General features: G+C 45.4%; 3 protein-coding genes across 3 annotated transcripts in view; 1 reads left to right on the top strand and 2 right to left on the bottom strand.

Moving 5' to 3' along the window:
• Positions 1-15,858, top strand: part of LOC309549994 (uncharacterized protein) — a 277,984-nt gene extending 262,126 nt beyond the window's left edge. The window contains exons 2-8 of the mRNA XM_082250468.1: positions 12,054-12,182; positions 12,383-12,517; positions 12,604-12,727; positions 12,840-12,937; positions 13,027-13,254; positions 13,413-13,482; positions 14,585-15,858. Coding sequence (XP_082106594.1) covers positions 12,078-12,182; positions 12,383-12,517; positions 12,604-12,727; positions 12,840-12,937; positions 13,027-13,254; positions 13,413-13,482; positions 14,585-15,663 — 1,839 coding nt within the window. The 5' untranslated portion in view covers positions 12,054-12,077 and the 3' untranslated portion in view covers positions 15,664-15,858. The remainder of the gene's footprint in view (positions 1-12,053; positions 12,183-12,382; positions 12,518-12,603; positions 12,728-12,839; positions 12,938-13,026; positions 13,255-13,412; positions 13,483-14,584) is intronic.
• LOC309550283 (uncharacterized protein) overlaps positions 1-18,501 on the bottom strand; it is a 1,519,274-nt gene that overhangs the window by 903,051 nt on the left and 597,722 nt on the right.
• LOC309550756 (uncharacterized protein) overlaps positions 1-18,501 on the bottom strand; it is a 137,484-nt gene that overhangs the window by 90,046 nt on the left and 28,937 nt on the right. The gene's annotated exons all lie outside the window — the stretch shown is intronic.

Here is an 18,501-nt window from a genome sequence, read left to right as displayed (position 1 = left end):
GGAGTATCTTGCGATTGTGTGGGCTCTCCAGAAGTTGCAAATGTACCTGTATGGATGGCACTTCACTGTGATCACCAATCACAATCCCTTGAGCTGGCTAAATCGTGTTGCTGGAGAGAATGGCAAACTACTTTGGTGGAGCATAATTCTTCAGCAATACGATTTCACCATCCAGCATAAGAAAGGTAGCACCCATGGCAATGCTGATGGTTTGAGACAAGCCGAGCCCGCAGGAGTCAGTTGCGTCAGAAGAGAATTTGTGGTTCCCTCCCATGCAACCACCTGAGAGGGAATGTGTCATGATATCCCGCACTGGACATAGGAAAAGCTGTAGCAAGGGGCCATGTTGTTACAGTTATACATGCAGTGATATTATCCCCCTCCTCACTTCCTTTAATTCATGGAATGCATAGGTTTTACACTTCAAAAGAGCCGTTATCTCAACTCAGAGACATAAAACCCATCACTGAGGCCTGTGTTGAGCTGTAAACCACTAATTGAGTCCTGGCAGGATGTCTGTTTCTTCAGTCCAGGCTTATCGTAAAACTTTGACCAAATCCATTATGGATAACCAGAACTAATGGGGATCGTAAAAGGCAATCATAAAGCCCTGCACAATTCAAAACTTAACAAATACACACACGATTCATAAATGCAGGTAGGATCATGACACATTAGCAATAAGTATATATTTGGATAAGAAATGTCATACTGAACGAATTAAGGTCATACATGACCACACTAGCACATATAGGAGGGAAGATAGCTGTGACAAGTTTATCTGAGATATCCCGTGTCTAGTATCCCTGGATGCGAAATGACATGCTGAATGATAAGCTATCAGTTTAAAGAATGTAACCAATACAAAGGTATGTATACTTTTATGTAGCTTCCTTTCTAGCATAATAAGCCTCCCCCCACTAATCATGTTATATGGCACTGTTGCCTTAAATATTAACAATTCTCTATATGCACAATCCCGGTCCTCCTTCTAGGTCAGTTGTGTCGCCATCAAGGACCCTTAAACTGGGGAAATATACACTATATCTTTGAACTACAGAAAGAAAGGTGCTGCCTGTCCTATTCAAGCCATGTAACACAATACTAGGTGGGTGTAAACACTTTGGCTTTACTATTATATATATTTTTGAGACTACCATCAAATCAGTAGTCTATCCATCTAACTGTCTCCATTCAACCAATAAGCTATCCTCACTAGCTCTCTTCCCTCTTCCACTGATAAAGAATAACCCATGCTCTCATGTTCATAGATCTATTATATCTAGGAGTGAATATATATATAAGGGCGAAGATATCAAGGAGAGGACCTTCACCTTGTGAGTTGGGACTCACCCCAAAAAAGTTCACAGGGGGGATAGCCAAAAAAGGTTGGCTATGAGATCATAAACATATGAAAATCGAAATTATACGGTAGACACATATATATATCTATTGGCATTTTTGATTTACAGCCCTGCCCCTGGCAACACAATCTGGGACGTAATACATTGGATCCTATGCAAGAAACACATTCTTGATGTCTGTTATGATAAATATGGAAGCAATATAGCTCCAAGCAGCATTAGTATCGCTACAGCTTTGTCGCCTAGCGCAAGTCACTATCAAGAAGGGTCAGTACAGAAACTAAAACCAAATATACCTATGAAATAATTGAAATATAATGTTATTATGTATGATATATCGTAAAATTTATGACTGACTGGCATTCATTTGATTATGCTTTTATGTTGTTCATAGAAAACATCGGTCTGTTATGGTCTCTCAGGCCCTGAGGAAGCCTTGAGCGAAACGCGTCGGCTTGCTGGGGACCTACCGTGACCGAATCCAGCTTGAGACCCAATTTCCATCCTATACAGATTTTGGTTACAACCCCTTATGGGGATATGTTTCTCTATAAGTAGTGACGTTAATTGTTTGATTTTATTATTGTATGTTATGTCAGTCCTTTGTTATCACATATGCATGGTAGTCCATGCTGAGTTTTATTGTTCTTTATACAAATAAAATGTAATTTTGGTTTTACAAACGGTTCTTTGTCTGATCCTTCTACTCCCACTGGCCTGCAAAGCCCCATCTTTCTCTATCATTTTGTTTTGTAACCAATACATATTTCAAGATATGAATAGTGGTATAAAACTGTCCAAAGAGGAGGCACCTGATATTGTCATGAACTCAGGACAGCCCATGGCCACTCCGTTTTATTGGTTAGTGGCATCTGTCAACACCCCTTTGATCCCAGACAAAAAGGGAGACTTCTAACGTGTGGACAGTTCTCATGGTAACATCAAAGCAGGAACATCTATCAAGTTTGATAACTGATAACACCTGGCTCTTCGATTGAACTCTGATAACACCCAGGACATTGACTGCAAGTATTCTTCCTCCTCAATTCTACCTTATTTTTCTATTGCTGAATTATGACTTTATTTGTTTGAAACACCTTTTTTTTTCTGTAAATATTTTATTTGCACCAACTTTGACCTTTTCATTATTACAGCCATATTTTGAAAAGTGTAACCTTGTCCCTAAGATCTTACTGCAAGCTAACAAATAACCTGTCTCTTGAAGAGTGCTACTGTATAGGATAAATCCTCTGAACATATCAGTCTGAGGTGACATTGTGTGTTACAGAAGATTGGTATTTCGTTATTTTTTTTTTTTTTTTTGAATCAAGAAAATGTTTTATTGAGAAGTTACACACAATTACACACATTGTATTCACATTCAACTAGAAGATTAAAACAGTACAAGCATACCTCCCAACCGCCACGGATTCGGCGGGACCGTCCCGGAATTTCAAGCAAATCCCGCTGTCCCGTTAATCCGGGCTAAATCCCGGAGCAGAGCCCAGTACCGGACACAGATCCCCCTATCCGGTGCACGCAGAGCGGCCACGCTGTTCACCAGCAGTCAGGCCCCACCCCTATCCCATGTCTGCCCCACCCACACTGAAATTCACAGTGTGCTGAGGGTGTGAGTGTCGGCTTCTCTCACACAGGCGGCTGATGAGAGGCTTCTGCTTGGCTGGAGCTGCTATTATTCACCACCTGCACTCCCAGAAATACCCTCCGAGTCCCGTCCTCCTAATACTTTACGTTTTCCTCTGGTGCCACCTTCACTAAATGCTGAGCTCCCCGCCCCCGGCAACGGGCTTCTGCTCCCAGCACTTGAGCTACAGGGACCCTTTGGACAGGTACACTACTCTACTTATCTATAGGGGACTCTGATAGGGGCTCTACTTATCTATGGGGGACTCTGATAGGGGCTCTACTGATCAATGGGGGACTCCGATAGGCGCTCTACTTATCTATGGGGGACTCTGATAGGGGCTCTACTTATCTATGGGGGACTCTGATAGGGGCTCTACTTATCTAAGGGGGACTCTGATAGGGGCTCTACTTATCTATGGGGGACTGTGATAGGGGTTCTACTGATCTATGGGGGACTCTGATAGGGGCTCTACTTGTCTATGGGGGACTCTGATAGGAGCTCTACTGGTCTATGGGGGACTCTGATAGGGGCTCTACTGGTCTATGGGGGACTCTGATAGGGACTCTACTGATCAATGGGGGACTCTGATAGGGGCTCTACTGATCAATGGGGGACTCTGATAGGGGCTCTACTGGTCTATGGGGTACTCTGATAGGGACTCTACTGATCTATGGGGGGCACTGATAGGGGCTCTACTTATCTATGGGGGACTCTGATAGGGGCTCTACTTATCTATGGGGGACTCTGATAGGGGCTCTACTTATCTATGGGGGACTCTGATAGGGGCTCTGCTTATCAATGGGGGACTCTGATAGGGGCTCTACTATCTATAGGGGACTCTGATAGGGGCTCTACTTATCTATGGGGGACTCTGATAGGGGCTCTACTTATCTATGGGGGACTCTGATAGGGGCTCTGCTTATCTATGGGGGGACTCTGATAGGGGCTCTACTATCTATAGGGGACTCTGATAGGGGCTCTACTTATTTATAGGGGACTCTGATAGGGGCTCTACTTATCTTTGGGGGACTCTGATAGGGGCTCTACTTATCTATAGGGGACTCTGATAGGGGCTCTACTTATCTAAGGGGGGCTCTGATAGGGGCTCTACTATCTATGGGGGACTTTGATAGGGGCTCTGCTGATCTATGGGGGACACTGTTAGGGGCTCTATGTATCTATGGGGGACTCTGATAGTGGCTCTACTTATCTAAGGGGGACTCTGATAGGGGCTCTACTTGTCTATGGGGGACTCTGATAGGGGCTCTACTTATCTAAGGGGGACTCTGATAGGGGCTCTACTTATCTATGGGGGACTGTGATAGGGGTTCTACTGATCTATGGGGGACTCTGATAGGGGCTCTACTTGTCTATGGGGGATTCTGATAGGAGCTCTACTGGTCTATGGGGGACTCTGATAGGGACTCTACTGATCTATGGGGGACTCTGATAGGGGCTCTACTGATCAATGGGGGACTCTGATAGGGGCTCTACTGATCTATGGGGGACTCTGATAGGGGCTCTACTGGTCTATGGGGGGCTCTGATAGGGACTCTACTGATCTATGGGGGGCACTGATAGGGGCTCTACTTATCTATGGGGGACTCTGATAGGGGCTCTACTTATCTATAGGGGACTCTGATAGGGGCTCTACTTATCTATAGGGGACTCTGATAGGGGCTCTACTGATCTATGGGGGACTCTGATAGGGGCTCTACTTATCTATGGGGGGACTCTGATAGGGGCTCTACCTATCTATGGGGGACTCTGATAGGGGCTCTACTTATCTATAGGGGACTCTGACAGGGGCTCTACCTATCTATGGGGGACTCTGATAGGGGCTCTACTTATCTATAGGGGACTCTGACAGGGGCTCTACTTATCTATGGGGGACTCTGATAGGGGCTCTACTGGTCTATGGGGGGCTCTGATGGGCACTGTGATATAAGGGGGTCCTCAGATGTAAGGGGGGACTCTGATCGGGATATCTGCTGTGGGGGGGGACTCTGAGTAGGACTGTGATATAAGGGGTCCTCAGATGGGGACCCTGGTGTTAGGGGGGGGCTCTGATGGGGACTGAGGGGGGGGATGAGAAGGGGGGATGAGAGAGAGAGAGGGGGATGAGAGAGAGGGGAATGAGAGAGAGAGAGAGAGAGGGGGGGTTGAGAGAGAGAGGGGGGATGAGAGAGAGAGAGAGGGGGATGAGAGAGAGAGGGGGATGAGAGAGAGGGGAATGAGAGAGAGAGAGAGAAGGGGGGATGAGAGAGAGAGGGGGTGAGAGAGAGAAGGGGGGATGAGAGAGAGAGGGGGGTGAGAGAGAGAAGGGGGAATGAGGGAGAGAGGGGGATGAGAGAGAGAGGGGGGATGAGAGAGAGAGAGAGAGGTGGGATGAGAGAGAGAGAGAAGGGGGGATGAGAGAGAGAGGGGGGTGAGAGAGTGGGGGGATGAAAGAGAGAGAAGGGGGATGAGAGAGAGAGAGAGAAGGGGGGATGAGAGAGAGAGGGGGGATGAGAGAGAGAGAAGGGAGGATGAGAGAGAGAGAGAGAGAAGAGGGATGAGAGAGGGGGGTGAGAGAGAGAGAAGGGAGGATGAGAGAGACAGAGGGGAGATGAGAGAGAGAGAGGGGGGATGAGAGAGAGAGGGGGGTGAGAGAGAGAGAGAGAGAGAGAGGGGGGATGAGAGAGAGAGGGGGGGGTGAGAGGGAGAGAAGGGAGGATGAGAGAGAGAGGGGGGATGAGAGAGAGAGAGAGGGGGGATGAGAGAGAGAGGGGGGGGTGAGAGGGAGAGAAGGGAGGATGAGAGAGAGAGAAGGGGGATGAGAGAGAGGGGGGATGAGAGAGAGAGAGAGAGGGGGGATGAGAGAGAGAAGGGGGGATGAGAGAGAGAGGGGGGGATGAGAGAGAGAAGGGGGGGGTGAGGGAGAGAGGGGAAGAGAGAGGGGGATGAGAGAGAGAGCGGAGAGAGAGAGGGGGGTGAGAGAGTGTGGGGATGAAAGAGAGGCTGGGATGAGAGACAGAGAAGGGGGGATGAGAGAGAGAGAAGGGGGGATGAGAGAGAGAGGGGGGATGAGAGAGAGAGGGGGTGAGAGAGAGAGAAGGGGGATGAGAGAGAGAGGGGGGATGAGAGAGAGGGGGGATGAGAGAGAGAGAGAGTGGGGGGATGAAAGAGAGGCTGGGATGAGACAGGGGGATGAGAGGGGGGTGAGAGAGAGAGCGAGAGAGAGGGGGAATGAGAGAGAAAGGGATGAGAGAGAGGGGGATGAGAGAGAGAGAGAGAAGGGGGGATGAGAGAGAGAGAGAAGGGGGATGAGAGAGAGAGGGGGGATGAGAGGGATGAGAGAGAGAGAGCGGAGAGAGTGGGGGGATGAAAGAGAGGCTGGGATGAGAGAGGGGGATGAGAGGGGGGGAGAGAGAGAGAGCGAGAGAGAGGGGGGGATGCGAGAGAGAGGGGGGGATGAGAGAGAGAGAAGGGGGGATGAGAGAGAAGGGGGGATGAGAGAGAGAGGGGGTGAGAGAGGCAGCTCTAGCAACCAGTGGCTAATAGAGTCTCAGGTGGAGGGGGGCAGCTTTTATGCTGCCCCCCTGCAAAGTGCCACCCTAGGCCTGGGCCTTGTTAGCCTAGGCCAAAATACAGCACTGACAAGGGGGGCTATACTGTTACAACTTCCTCTGGAGATTGTTCAATGTCTGCCTTCACCTGCTGCCATACTATATATACATCTTTACCGCACAAAACACGCATACTATATGTTGGACGGGGGGGGGGGGGGCTGGGTATCTCTATGCCTGCAAATTTATAATCAGAGCAGAGTTGGGCACTTTGAAGGCTTCTGATCGTTTTATTTGCAAACAATCGGCTCCATTGTGTAATCTGTTGTACGTACCTTGTGCACTGTTATGGAATCTAATAAATGTCTCTCTCTGGAAAAGAACCATTTAGCTCATTGCTGCTGATATTCGTCTTACAGTAATTACTATTAGTCATCCTATTTATAGGTGACCACATATTAATCATCCTTTTTATGTTTGACAACATTGGGTGAGGAGGGAAAGAGGGGGTGATGGGGGTACAGGGAGATGAAGAGGGGGTGAAGAGTAGAAGAGGGTGAAGTGGAGAACCGAGGGAGATGGATTGGAAGGTGATGAGGGAGAAGAGGAGGTGAGAAGGGTGTAGAGGGGGGAGTGGGGGTTTTGAGGGGGACAAAGAGTGAAGAAGGAGACAGGGAAGTAATGAGGAGGGGGGACAGGGAGGTTGAGAGGGGGAAAAGGAGGTGAAAAGGTGGTTAGGGCAGTGAAGAGGGAGTAATAAGGGTGTAGAGGGGGAATAGGGAGTGGAGAGGGGGACAGGGAGGTGGTGAGTTGGTGAAGACGAGGAAAAGGAAACAAATAGCGGGCAAGGAGCTGAAAAGGAGAATGGAGGGTGAACAGGGGTATAAAGAGGAAGAAGGAGTGAAGAGGGGGAAGGGGAGATGATGAGGGGAAAGAGGGGGATGTGATGAGGGCTTGAAGGGGGGGGGGGTGGAGATGGTGAATTGGGGGACAGGAAAATAAAAAAGGTGAAGAGGAGGATGGGGAGGTGAAAAGGGGGGAGGGAGAGAAGAGGAGGATGGGGAGGGGATGAGGAGGAAGAGGGAGTAAAGAGGGGGATGGCGAGGTAATGAGTGGGTGAAGAAGAGGAAAAGGAAGTAAATAAGGGGCTGAAAAGGAGAATGGGGGTGCAGTGGGGGATGGGGAGGTGATGAGAGGAAAGAGGAGTGAAGAGGGGGTAGAGAGGGAAGAGGAGGGCAAGGAGATGATGAAGGGGAAGAGGGGGTGGAAAGGGAAGTAAATAAGGGGCAAAATGCTGAAAAGGAGAACATGGGTGAAGAGGCAGTGAGGAGGTGATGAGGAGAAAAAGGTGTAGTGGGGGACAGGGATCTGAAAATGACGATGAGGTTAAGAGGAGGATGGGTAGATGATGAGTGGGTGAAGAAGAGGAAAAGGAAGTAAATAAGGGGCACGGAGCTGAGGGGGAAGGGGAGGTGATGAGGGGGGTGGGGAGGTGGTGAGGGTGATGAGGGGGATGGGGAGATGATGAGGGGGTGAAGAAGAGGAAAAGGAAATAAATAAGGGGCACGGAGCTGAGGGGGAAGGGGAGGTGATGAGGGGGGTGGGGAGGTGGTGAGGGTGATGAGGGGGATGGGGAGGTGATGAGGGGGATGGGGAGGTGATGAGGGAGTGAAGGAGGAACCCAAACACATTTACACTTTACAATGTGATTCTCATGATACAGAAATCACTGGACACATAGCTAAAGAGAGCGACTGCCTTGGCAATTCCATATACACTACATACACACACAGCACAAGGCCGTGTTCACACTACAAGAGGTTTCTCAGGGCTGCAGTTCCTCTGAGCTCCACAAGGTTGTGATTTCACTTCTACCCACAATGAAAGGCTCTCTGGAAGACAGGAAGTGATGTCAGGTACAGACAGGAAGTTCCAGGTGAGAGGTGAGTTAGGAGGAAGTAAAGAGGAGACATTGCTGGGAATGGCAGCAGATGAGGTAATAAGATCTTATTTTCTATTTACACCCAGTAACCCCCCCGTCATGTCCGTCCTCTTCCTCCATAGTCACTGTGACGTCTTTTATCTCCAGCAGATGATGATACACACATATATAGTGTGGAAATGTACAATAACCCTGTATATTACGATGAGGGAACTTATGGTCTGTACCACGAGGGGAGTTATTGGTGTCAGTAAATGCTGGTTGCAGACATTGTATGTGAGGGGAATAAATCGATAATTAAAGGTTGGGATTAGGGAAGATTTCTGTAAGATTTTACACGGGATTGATCAGCGCCCCCTCCAGAGACACTATGATGAGTCTCACAAAAGGAGTCTGAAAGGGACTGGATTTTGGGGGATGAGATGGTGAACCCGGATTGTGGGGGGGTTTCTATCAAGAAGATATCCAGATGGGAATTAAAATGGATTTTCAGCTGAATACAATTATTCCGGCTGGGCTGAATATTGATATTTAGCTATTTGCTTTTCATTCATGCATTTTATAGTACAGTAAACCCCCCTCCATTGCGGGGGATTACGTTCCGGACCCAGCCGCGAAAAGTGAAATACCGCGAAATAGAAAAACCCTATTAAAATGCATTGTAGGCATGATTTTTTTACTGTCACTGTACGTGTAAAAGCATTTTAAGGTCTTTAAACACACTTTTAAAACAATAGAAACTCATTTAAACACATAAAAGATACTTAGAGACAGAGCAAGAGCTATGAAAAACGCAAAAATCTTTCATTTTTAATGATTTATATAGTAAAATAACATTACAAAAAAACCCGCGAATTACCGGGACCGCAAAAACTGAACCACGATGTAGCGGGGGATTACTGTATTTTTATATCATTTTACCAGTTATTGATGATTATAAATACATTTTTCTATGAATTTAGTGATATATGATGATATAGAGGATTCTTGGCTATACATGGTTAAGGAATCTGGGCGAGGGTAGGAGTACATTTTAAGACCTCTTCACAAACCAATAGCTCTCCTGGACAAAGATTGGTGTTTTCCAATCCAAACACATCGGATGACCCTAGGTTAGGAGAGCGCCCTCTCTGGTTACATGTGAGCAGTATCCGGCCCACCATCCACCGGAGTATCTGTGACCGGAAATCCCAGTATTCCTCTTTTACTGCTATAGAGGTGTCTTTTGCTTCACAGGCACCACAAACTCTGTGGGACTACAGGGCCCAGCACACCCACAGCCAGGGTATTTCTGAGCAAGTGCTGCCAGGTTACCCCAGGAGTAGTAATGGGCCGAACAACCCCCCGTTCTGTTTGCACCAGAACATCTCCAACTGGAGAAAAGTTCTAGCAAACATGCAAACTCTATTAAAGTCTATGGGACACGAACATGAAAAATCTAAATTCCTAATTTTAAAGGATTATATGCAAGTTACTGCCATAAAAGGTGTATGGAGACCCAGGTACTGTCCTGGGGGACATGTATCATAGTTACATAATTAGTCAAGTTGAAAAACAAGTCTATCTGGCTCAACCAATAAAAAACAGTAAAGAAAAACCAACCATACAATCCCATATACACAATCCTATACCCACAGTTGATCCAGAGGAAGGTGAAAAAACCCCCAGCAAAGCATGATCCAATTTGCTACAGCAGGGGAAAAAAATCCTTCCTGATCCCCCGAGAGGCAATCGGATATTCCCTGGGTCAACTTTACCTATAAATATTAGTACCCATTTATATTATGTACACCCAGGAAAGAATCCAGGCCTTTTTTAAAGCAATCTAGTGAGCTGACCAGAAAAAAAACTTAAACTCTAAGCAGTATTTTACCGCAGTTCTTAAAGCGGTAGATACTGCTTAGTGAATTGAGCCCAATGTCCAGTATATAATCAGTTCAGACAGTGAAATAGTCTGTCACATGTGGTATCACAATACTCCGAAGGAGTAGCAGAATGTGTTTTGGGGTGTAATTCTAAGTATGTCCATGCTGTGTGTTAAAAAACATCTGATTTTTATGGAAAAAAAAAAAAGAAACATCTTCTTAAACTGATATCTGCAAAAAATACTCATTTTTATTTTCTTTCCACATTTAAAAAAAAATTTGGGACAATAAAATTAAGTCTTCAAAAGACTGACCATGCCTCCTAAAGAATACCTTGGGGTGTTTACACTCCAAAATATGGTCATTTTGTGGGTGTTTCTAGTGTCCTGGTGCTCAAGGGACTTTAAAAATGTGAAAGGTAGTCAGAAAATTAGATGTGTAATTTATGTACCTAGAACTCCTGGAGGTGCTCCTGGGATTTGTATCGGTAGGCTGTAAAAAGTCTCCCACATGTGGTATGACCATACTCCTAAATGCTAGCAGAATGTGTTTTGGGGTGTAAGTCTAGGTATATCCATGCTGTGTGTTAGAAATACCTTATTATTTAACAACTTTGTGTAAGAAAAAATAAATTTTTATTTTCTTTCCTGCAATTTCAAAAACCTTGTGCCCAATAATGACATTTTCAAAAAACACACTATGCCTTTCAGAAAATATCTGGGAGTGTTTACTTTCCAAAATTAGGTAATTTTGTTGGTGTTTCCACTGTCCTGGTGCTCAAGGGCCTCCAAAAAAATGTGATAGGTAATCGGGAAATTAGATGCGTAATTTATGGTCTTTGAAAGCCCAAAGGTGCTCCTTGGATTTTGGGTCCCTTTATGCTTTTAGGCTGTGAAATGTCTGTATCACATATGTGGTACTCTCATATTTTGGAGGCATAACATAATGTGTTTTCGGTTGTAATTCTAAGTATTATAATAGTAAGCATTCTAAGTGCTATGTGTGAGAAATAACCTGCTTCTCACACTTTTAAAATAAACTAATTTCCTCATTTAAAACAAAACAAAAATGGAACAAAAAAATTACAGCTTCAAAAAAACTCACCATACCTCTTACTAAACACGTTGGGCTGTCTACTTTGCAAAAAGGGGGTCGCTTTTGGGAATATTTGTACCGTCCTGGCATTTTAGGTCCTCAAGAAATTAGATAATCAGTACATCAGGATTGATCAATTTTCATATATATTCTATATTTTGTAGACTCTATAACTTTCCTACAGACTAGGTATTAAACACTGATTTTGGTTGTTTTTTACCAAAGAAATGTATCAGAATACAGTTTGGCTTAAAGTTATGAGTAGGATTATTTGCAAAATGTTATAACAGAAATTTTTTTTTTTCTCCAAAATTTCGATATTTTTTTAATGTATTTAGCAATTAACTAAAAACCCAAATACCAAAGAACGCTCTGTCTGAAAATAAATAAATTGGGTAAAGTGTTGCATGAATGAGTAATTGTCATTTAAGGTGTGAGAGCACTGAAAGATGATAATTGGGTCTGGGCAGGAAGGGGGGGGGTATGGAGGGGGTTGAATGTACAGCAACCCTCCTATTACCCCCTCACATCCACATCTTATTATTGTGTGACCAATACCATCCAAATAATTTTTACTTTCATTTCCCAAAGTTATCCGTCTACAAGGAGACCTGTATGGATCAAATGACGGCACCAATGAGGATGGAGGAGGATCGGAGTCACATGACTAAGAAGATTCTAAACCTCACTCTGGAGATCATCTACCTGCTGACTGGAGAGGTGAGGAGGATTCTGGGAGGTCACATGACATCACTCTTATCTCTATTACTAAAACACAGACCTGACCAGAGAGGTGAGGAGGATTCTGGGAGGTCACATGACATCACACTTTTCTCTATTAATAAAACAGAGACCTGACTGGAGAGGTGAGGAGGATTCTGGGATTCTAATATGATATTCCTATTGGTTCCTAAATACAGAAATTTCCTCTTGTGAAGTCAGGTGATCATATGACCATCACAGTGCCTCCATGTGACTCCCTGAAACCTGAGAGACACAACATGCAGAAGATTCTAGAAGTCACCAGGAAGATGATGGAGCTGCTAACAGGAGAGGTGAGCGGTACTGGGAATTCTGGGACATTATCCAGTAACAGACAAGGGATGTGTCTGGATGGTGACTGTATCATTGTGTGTGTCAGGTTCCTATAAGGTGTCAGGATGTCACTGTCTATTTCTCCATGGAGGAGTGGGAGTATTTAGAAGGACACAAGGATCTCTACAAGGACGTCATGATGGACAATCAGCCGCCCCTCACATCACCGGGTAAGAGGAGACTTTTAAAGGAGAGAGCAGTACGGAGGATCCACCTAGATCCCCCATCATCTGATAAACACATAGAAACAATGTATTCAGTCAGTGTGTGTGTTTCCTACAGATGGATCCAGTAATGGGAACCCACCAGAGAGATGTCCCCGTCCTCTGTATTCCCGGGATTCCACACAGGAAGGTCCCACCATCCCTCACCATCATCAGGTAGATGAGGAACAATCACTGATAGTATCATTAGGATCTGTACATTGTCTGCATTGTTACAATTGATGTCATTTTTATTATATATTCAGAGTGGAAACCTGAGAGATTCCAAAGTTGATGTTAAAGAAGAGATAAAAGAGGAGGATGATGAGGATGGGGTGATTGAGGAGTCAGGGTTTCTAAAAGAACACAAAGATCTGTACCAGGACACCGTGGTGGAGTCACCTAGCTACAGAAACCCACCAGAGAGATGTCCCCGTCCTCTGTATTCCCGGAATTCCACAATGGAAGGTCACACCATCCATCACTGTTACACGGTTGGTGGGACAGAGCATCTAAAACATGTCACAATAATAGAGCTTATAGTTTACAGATGATATTCATTCTAATTTTCTTGGTTTAGAGTGGAGATCCAATCGATATAGAATTTGAGGTTAAAGCAGAAGAAGAAGAGACATATGTGAGGGATGATCAGCAGTCTATGGAGGAGGATGGAATAACGGGGACATTTGTAGAGGAGGACACTCCTACAGAGATCAGCACAGGTGGGTTAATAAATTGATTGTAAAGTCTTTTTTTTTTTTTTCAATAAAAACAACAAACATGTTATACTTACCTCCTCTGTGCAGTTGGTTTTGCACAGAGCAGCCTGGATCCTCCTTTTCTCGGGTCCCTCTTCGGCTCACTTGGTCCTTCCTTCCCTTTTGATTGCCCCCACAGAAAACCGCTTGCTATGGGGGCATCTGAGCCGAGTCACAGCTCCCTGTGTCCATTCAGACACAGAGCTGCAGCCCGGCCCCGCCCCCCCTCCTCATTGGCTAACTGACTTTGACAGCAGCTGGAGCTACTGGATGGACGGCTGAGACAGTCGTTGACATCGCTAAATCGACCTAGGTTCAACATACTCCTGATCCCTGCACTATATACTCTATGTTGTACATTACGTCATTCTGATACTATATAGTCCTATCTGTTGTATCTTATACAATATGTTGTACATTACATAGTCCTGACTTCTGCTCTCTCCCCTCTACCTACTGCTAAATATAAACATAATATGGATTCTGTTTTGTTACATCCATTTTCTACCAGCTGGACATTTTATATCTGATGATTTGATTGGAGCACAGACTTTTACATGTTGATAATAATGTGATAACATCCTCAAACTTTGGAACCTTAAACAGAAAGTGATAATGGGGGAGTAGTCAGTAACCCAACGATGGTGGTCTTCAGGATCAGTCCAGTCTTCATCTTGGTTGTTCTCCCCCATCCTCACTCTCTGACCTCTGGAGGGGCTCAGCCCCGCTGTTATTCATGACTAAATGATGGACTAAATAAGGAAGTGCAGGACTTCTTGTGTTGGGAAGATGGCAATGAGTGATAGAGGGGTGGGGACACTCGTCCTATAATCCCCTCATCACTGTCACGCCTATAAAAGACAGTTCTCGTTGTTTCCTCACTCTCTGACTAAGGTCCATGAATTAAGAAATGAACTGGTAGGAGATCAGAGGACCCATTTACTGGTTACCTTGAGGGTGGAATTGTAAGATACTCAGAGACCAAGCTGACTGATGTGGGCGGAGTCCTGGTTTAGGGGAACCAATCTGCTGATGTCTAGTAATAATCTTTTTACTTCTATTTTAGTAGATGGACGGGAGATGAGGAAAACCTCAGAGGATTGTCTCACTTTGTCTCCAGACTGTAAAGTAGAAGATGAGGACATCACACAGTATAGTCCAGGAGAAAACCCGGCTACCTCAAATCTCCATCCGGGACCACACAGTGTAGATGGACCATCGTATTCCTCTTATCCTGAGGAACCTCCGACTGTGAGGGACGGTGCCGCCCTTACAACAGATAAGAGGTTTTCCTGTACTGAGTGCGGAAAGTGTTTCCATTTTAAATCCAAACTTAATGAGCATAAAAGATCTCACACGGGAGAGAAGCCACATTCCTGCCCTGAGTGCGGGAAATGTTTTTTACAGAAGTCCAATCTTTACAGACATCAAAGATCTCACACGGGGGAAAAACTGTATTCCTGTTCTGAGTGCGGGAAATGTTTTGGACAAAAATCAGAACTTGTCACACATCAGAGATCTCACACAGGGGAGAAGCCGTATTCCTGTTCTGAGTGCGGGAAATGTTTTCAGTCCAAATCTTATCTTAATACGCATAAAAGATCTCACACAGGAGAGAAGCCATATTCTTGTTCCGAGTGCGGTAAATGTTTTGTACAAAAATCAGACCTTATCAGACATCGGAGATCTCACACAGGGGAAAAGGTGTATCCTTGTCGTGAGTGTGGGAAATGTTTTTCACAGAAGTCCAGTCTTTACGCACATCAGAGATCTCACACGGGGGAAAAGCCGTATTCCTGTCCTGAGTGCGGAAAATGTTTTTCACAGACGTCCAGTCTTTACACACATCAGAGATCTCACACGGGGGAGAAACCGTATTCCTGTCCTAATTGCGGGAAATGTTTTGTATACAAAGCAAATCTTGTTGAACATCAAAGGTCTCACACTGGGGAGAAGCCGCATTCCTGTCCTGAGTGTGGGAAATGTTTTTCACGGAAGTCCAGTCTTTCCATACATCAGAGATCTCACACAGAGGAGAAGCCATATTCCTGTCTTGAGTGCGGGAAATGTTTTTCAGACAAGTCCAATATTTACAAACATCAGAGAACCCACATGGGGGAGAAGCCACGGTCCTGTCCTGAGTGAGGGAATTGTTCCTCAGTGAAGTCCTGTCTTCCTGTACATCAGGGATCCCACACAATCCTCGAGGTGTATTAGTGCCTTGAGTGCGGGAAATGTCTTCTATATGAATGTTTCTGGACATCACAGCTCTCATGTGGGGAAGAAGCACACCCTGATATACACCTCAGATATACTCCATGGCTGATCATCATGTAAGAAACACTTCATAAGGAAGGAGATCCGAGATCACCAAAGACATGGATGAAGTATTGTACCATGTTGGCCATTGATAGCAGTAGAAAAATAAAAATGGAGTCATTACCTTTCATTGGCTGAGTACATTTTGTGCAGGAAGATTTCACAAACACTTAGAGGTCTATATTTTTAAAAATTAGTTGAACGAATGTGACCAACTAATTTTCTTGGTTCCCTCTAGTGGCCATAGTGCAGTATTTTTGCTATTTTTACTGATTGTAGTATGTTGGTCACTAGATGGAACTGTGGATCATGAGAAATCACTGTGTTAAATTAAGGCCAGAATTTGTAACGACTGGATGATTGTCACTTTCGTCCAACACATTTTCCATAGGTAGAATCCTTAGTTTACTATGTCAGGGGTGGCTTCATCCTGAGATCATACTCATGCACTAGAGATGGGCCAAACACCCCCCTGTTTGGTTTGCAGCAGAACTGCTGAATAAGGGAAAAGTTCTGCCCCGAGCCGCCAACCCCATTGAAGTCTATGGGAAGCGAACATGAGAAATCAAAAGGGTTATATGCAAGTAATTGGCCATAATAGGGGTATAGGGACCCGGGTACTGCCCTGGGGGACATGTATCAGTGCAAATTTTGTTTTGGCAATCATTTTTTTAAGGAGCAGTGATTTTAAAGAAAAATTCCTTTAAATATAGAACCTGGGGGTCCCCTTAGTCTGCCTGTAAAGTGGCACATCTGTACCGTGTATAGAACCTGCTGCAGCAAAACTGACATTTATAAAGAAAAAAAAGAGTCAAATCACATTTAAATTGACTCACAATTGCTGGCACTTGGCTATTTAAAAAAAAAAAAAGAAAAAAAAAAGTCGGCATGGGGTCCCCCCACCCACCTGTCCATACCAGGCCCTTGGAATTTAGTGGGAACCCAAAATTTTAAAAAAACGGCGTGGGGTCCATTCCAAAATCTATACCAGACCCTTATCCAAGCACACAGCCTGGAACAAGTGAGCACACCCCCTCCTGAACCATAAAAGGCCACCCTGGGCTGTGGTTGTGGGGGTCTGCAGGCAGGGGCTTATCAGAATCTGAAAGCTCCCTTTAACAAGGGGGTCCCCAAATCCTGCTCCCCCCGTGAATGAGTATGGGGTACATAGAAGCCTTACCCATTTTACAAAAGAGGGTCAAAAAGTAATAAAAACACAGACAATTCCTTTTTGACAATTCCTTTATAAAAAAAATAAAAAAAACAATGTCCCCGATGTAAACCCATTGTCAATCATGATGCCTGTCGGACCTGAAAAAGAAACAAAAATCGCTCTGCCCACCCTAAAGGCAAACTGCCAAATGGGTGGCTTGCCATTTGACAGTTCTTATATAGGTAAGGGCGGGCCACCTGACAACGTCATCAGGTGGCACCACCCCCCTTGTGACTTCACCAACCCAGCATGCACCAGTTGGTGATGCCACAAGGGGGGGGGGGGCAATGGAACCAGTTGACATCACTGGGTGGCCCTGCCTTACCTATAATAAAGTATAAGAACTGTCAAATGTCAAGCCAGCCTTTCAGCAGTTTGCCTTCATGGCGGGTGAAGTGATTTTCTTTTTTTCTTATTGGGGACTGGTGGTGGCCGCGGCGACATGATTGACGGTGGATAAACAGTGGGGGACCTTGTTTTTTTTATTTGGTTTAGGAGGGGCTGGCGCTTGCTCATCCCCCCCCCCCCCATTTCCTGCATGCTTGGATAAGGGTCTGGTATAGATATTGCGGGGGACCCCACTCCTTTTTATTTTGGCATGGGGTTCGGGGGGGGGGGGCCCATGGCGTGTTTTTATTTTTTTTACTGTTTATACCGACAAAGACAAATGTATTTTTTTTTTTATATTCAACTTTCGGTGGGGATTACCCCTGTAATAGGGGTCAATCAAGTCTGGTGAGTGTATAGTGCGTCTGCATGCTGGTGGAGAGGAACCTTTCCTATACGCACTGAGGACATTATTCATGTGTGGGATTATACAGTATATGGACTTCACAATTTTTATGTATTTTCATTTAAATGAAGATGTATTTATTTATTTGTCTATTCACTATTGTTTATTCACCATGGTGATATGTATATTATGATGTAAGAGCATGGTTTCTCTGTTTCTGTCACAGTATAGGTGTTTTTTTTACACTTTACAACACGCAGCTCTTTATTGTAGTTAATATGTTTTTTTGGGTTATTGACTTGCGCGGGTTTAGAACCTATTAGGCCCCTCCTTGGGATGGTCAGACCCCCGTGTTCCCCTCCTTCCCGCAGGCACCCCCACTTGCCGAGTCCCTCATCCTGCCCCCCCACATACACTGAGGCTGTAGGGGTGGTCTAGCCACTTTCCAGGGGTGGGGCAGGGCGCTGACCGGTGATGGGGGCTGGAGGGGGGGGGAGCCGCTGGTGACCAGATGATCGACTGTGCGGGGGGGGGGGTCTCCCAATCCTGGGTCCCTGTATGCCTTGTGGTGCTGTACAGGGCTGCCATTTTCTTGTAGCCTGTGTGTTCTATACACTGTGGCCATTTTGCTGTGGTTTGCCATTGAAAATAGCGGCAGCCATGGCAGTGGAGCCCTGTGGGTGGCGGCGGGAGCCCCTCCTCATCACCTGGTGCTGAC

Source organism: Pelophylax lessonae (assembly GCF_965119305.1).
Source record: "Pelophylax lessonae genome assembly, chromosome: 3".
NCBI lineage: Eukaryota > Metazoa > Chordata > Amphibia > Anura > Ranidae > Pelophylax > Pelophylax lessonae.
The sequence above is the reverse complement of the archived record's forward strand: the minus strand, read 5'-3'. Positions and strand labels throughout refer to the sequence as shown.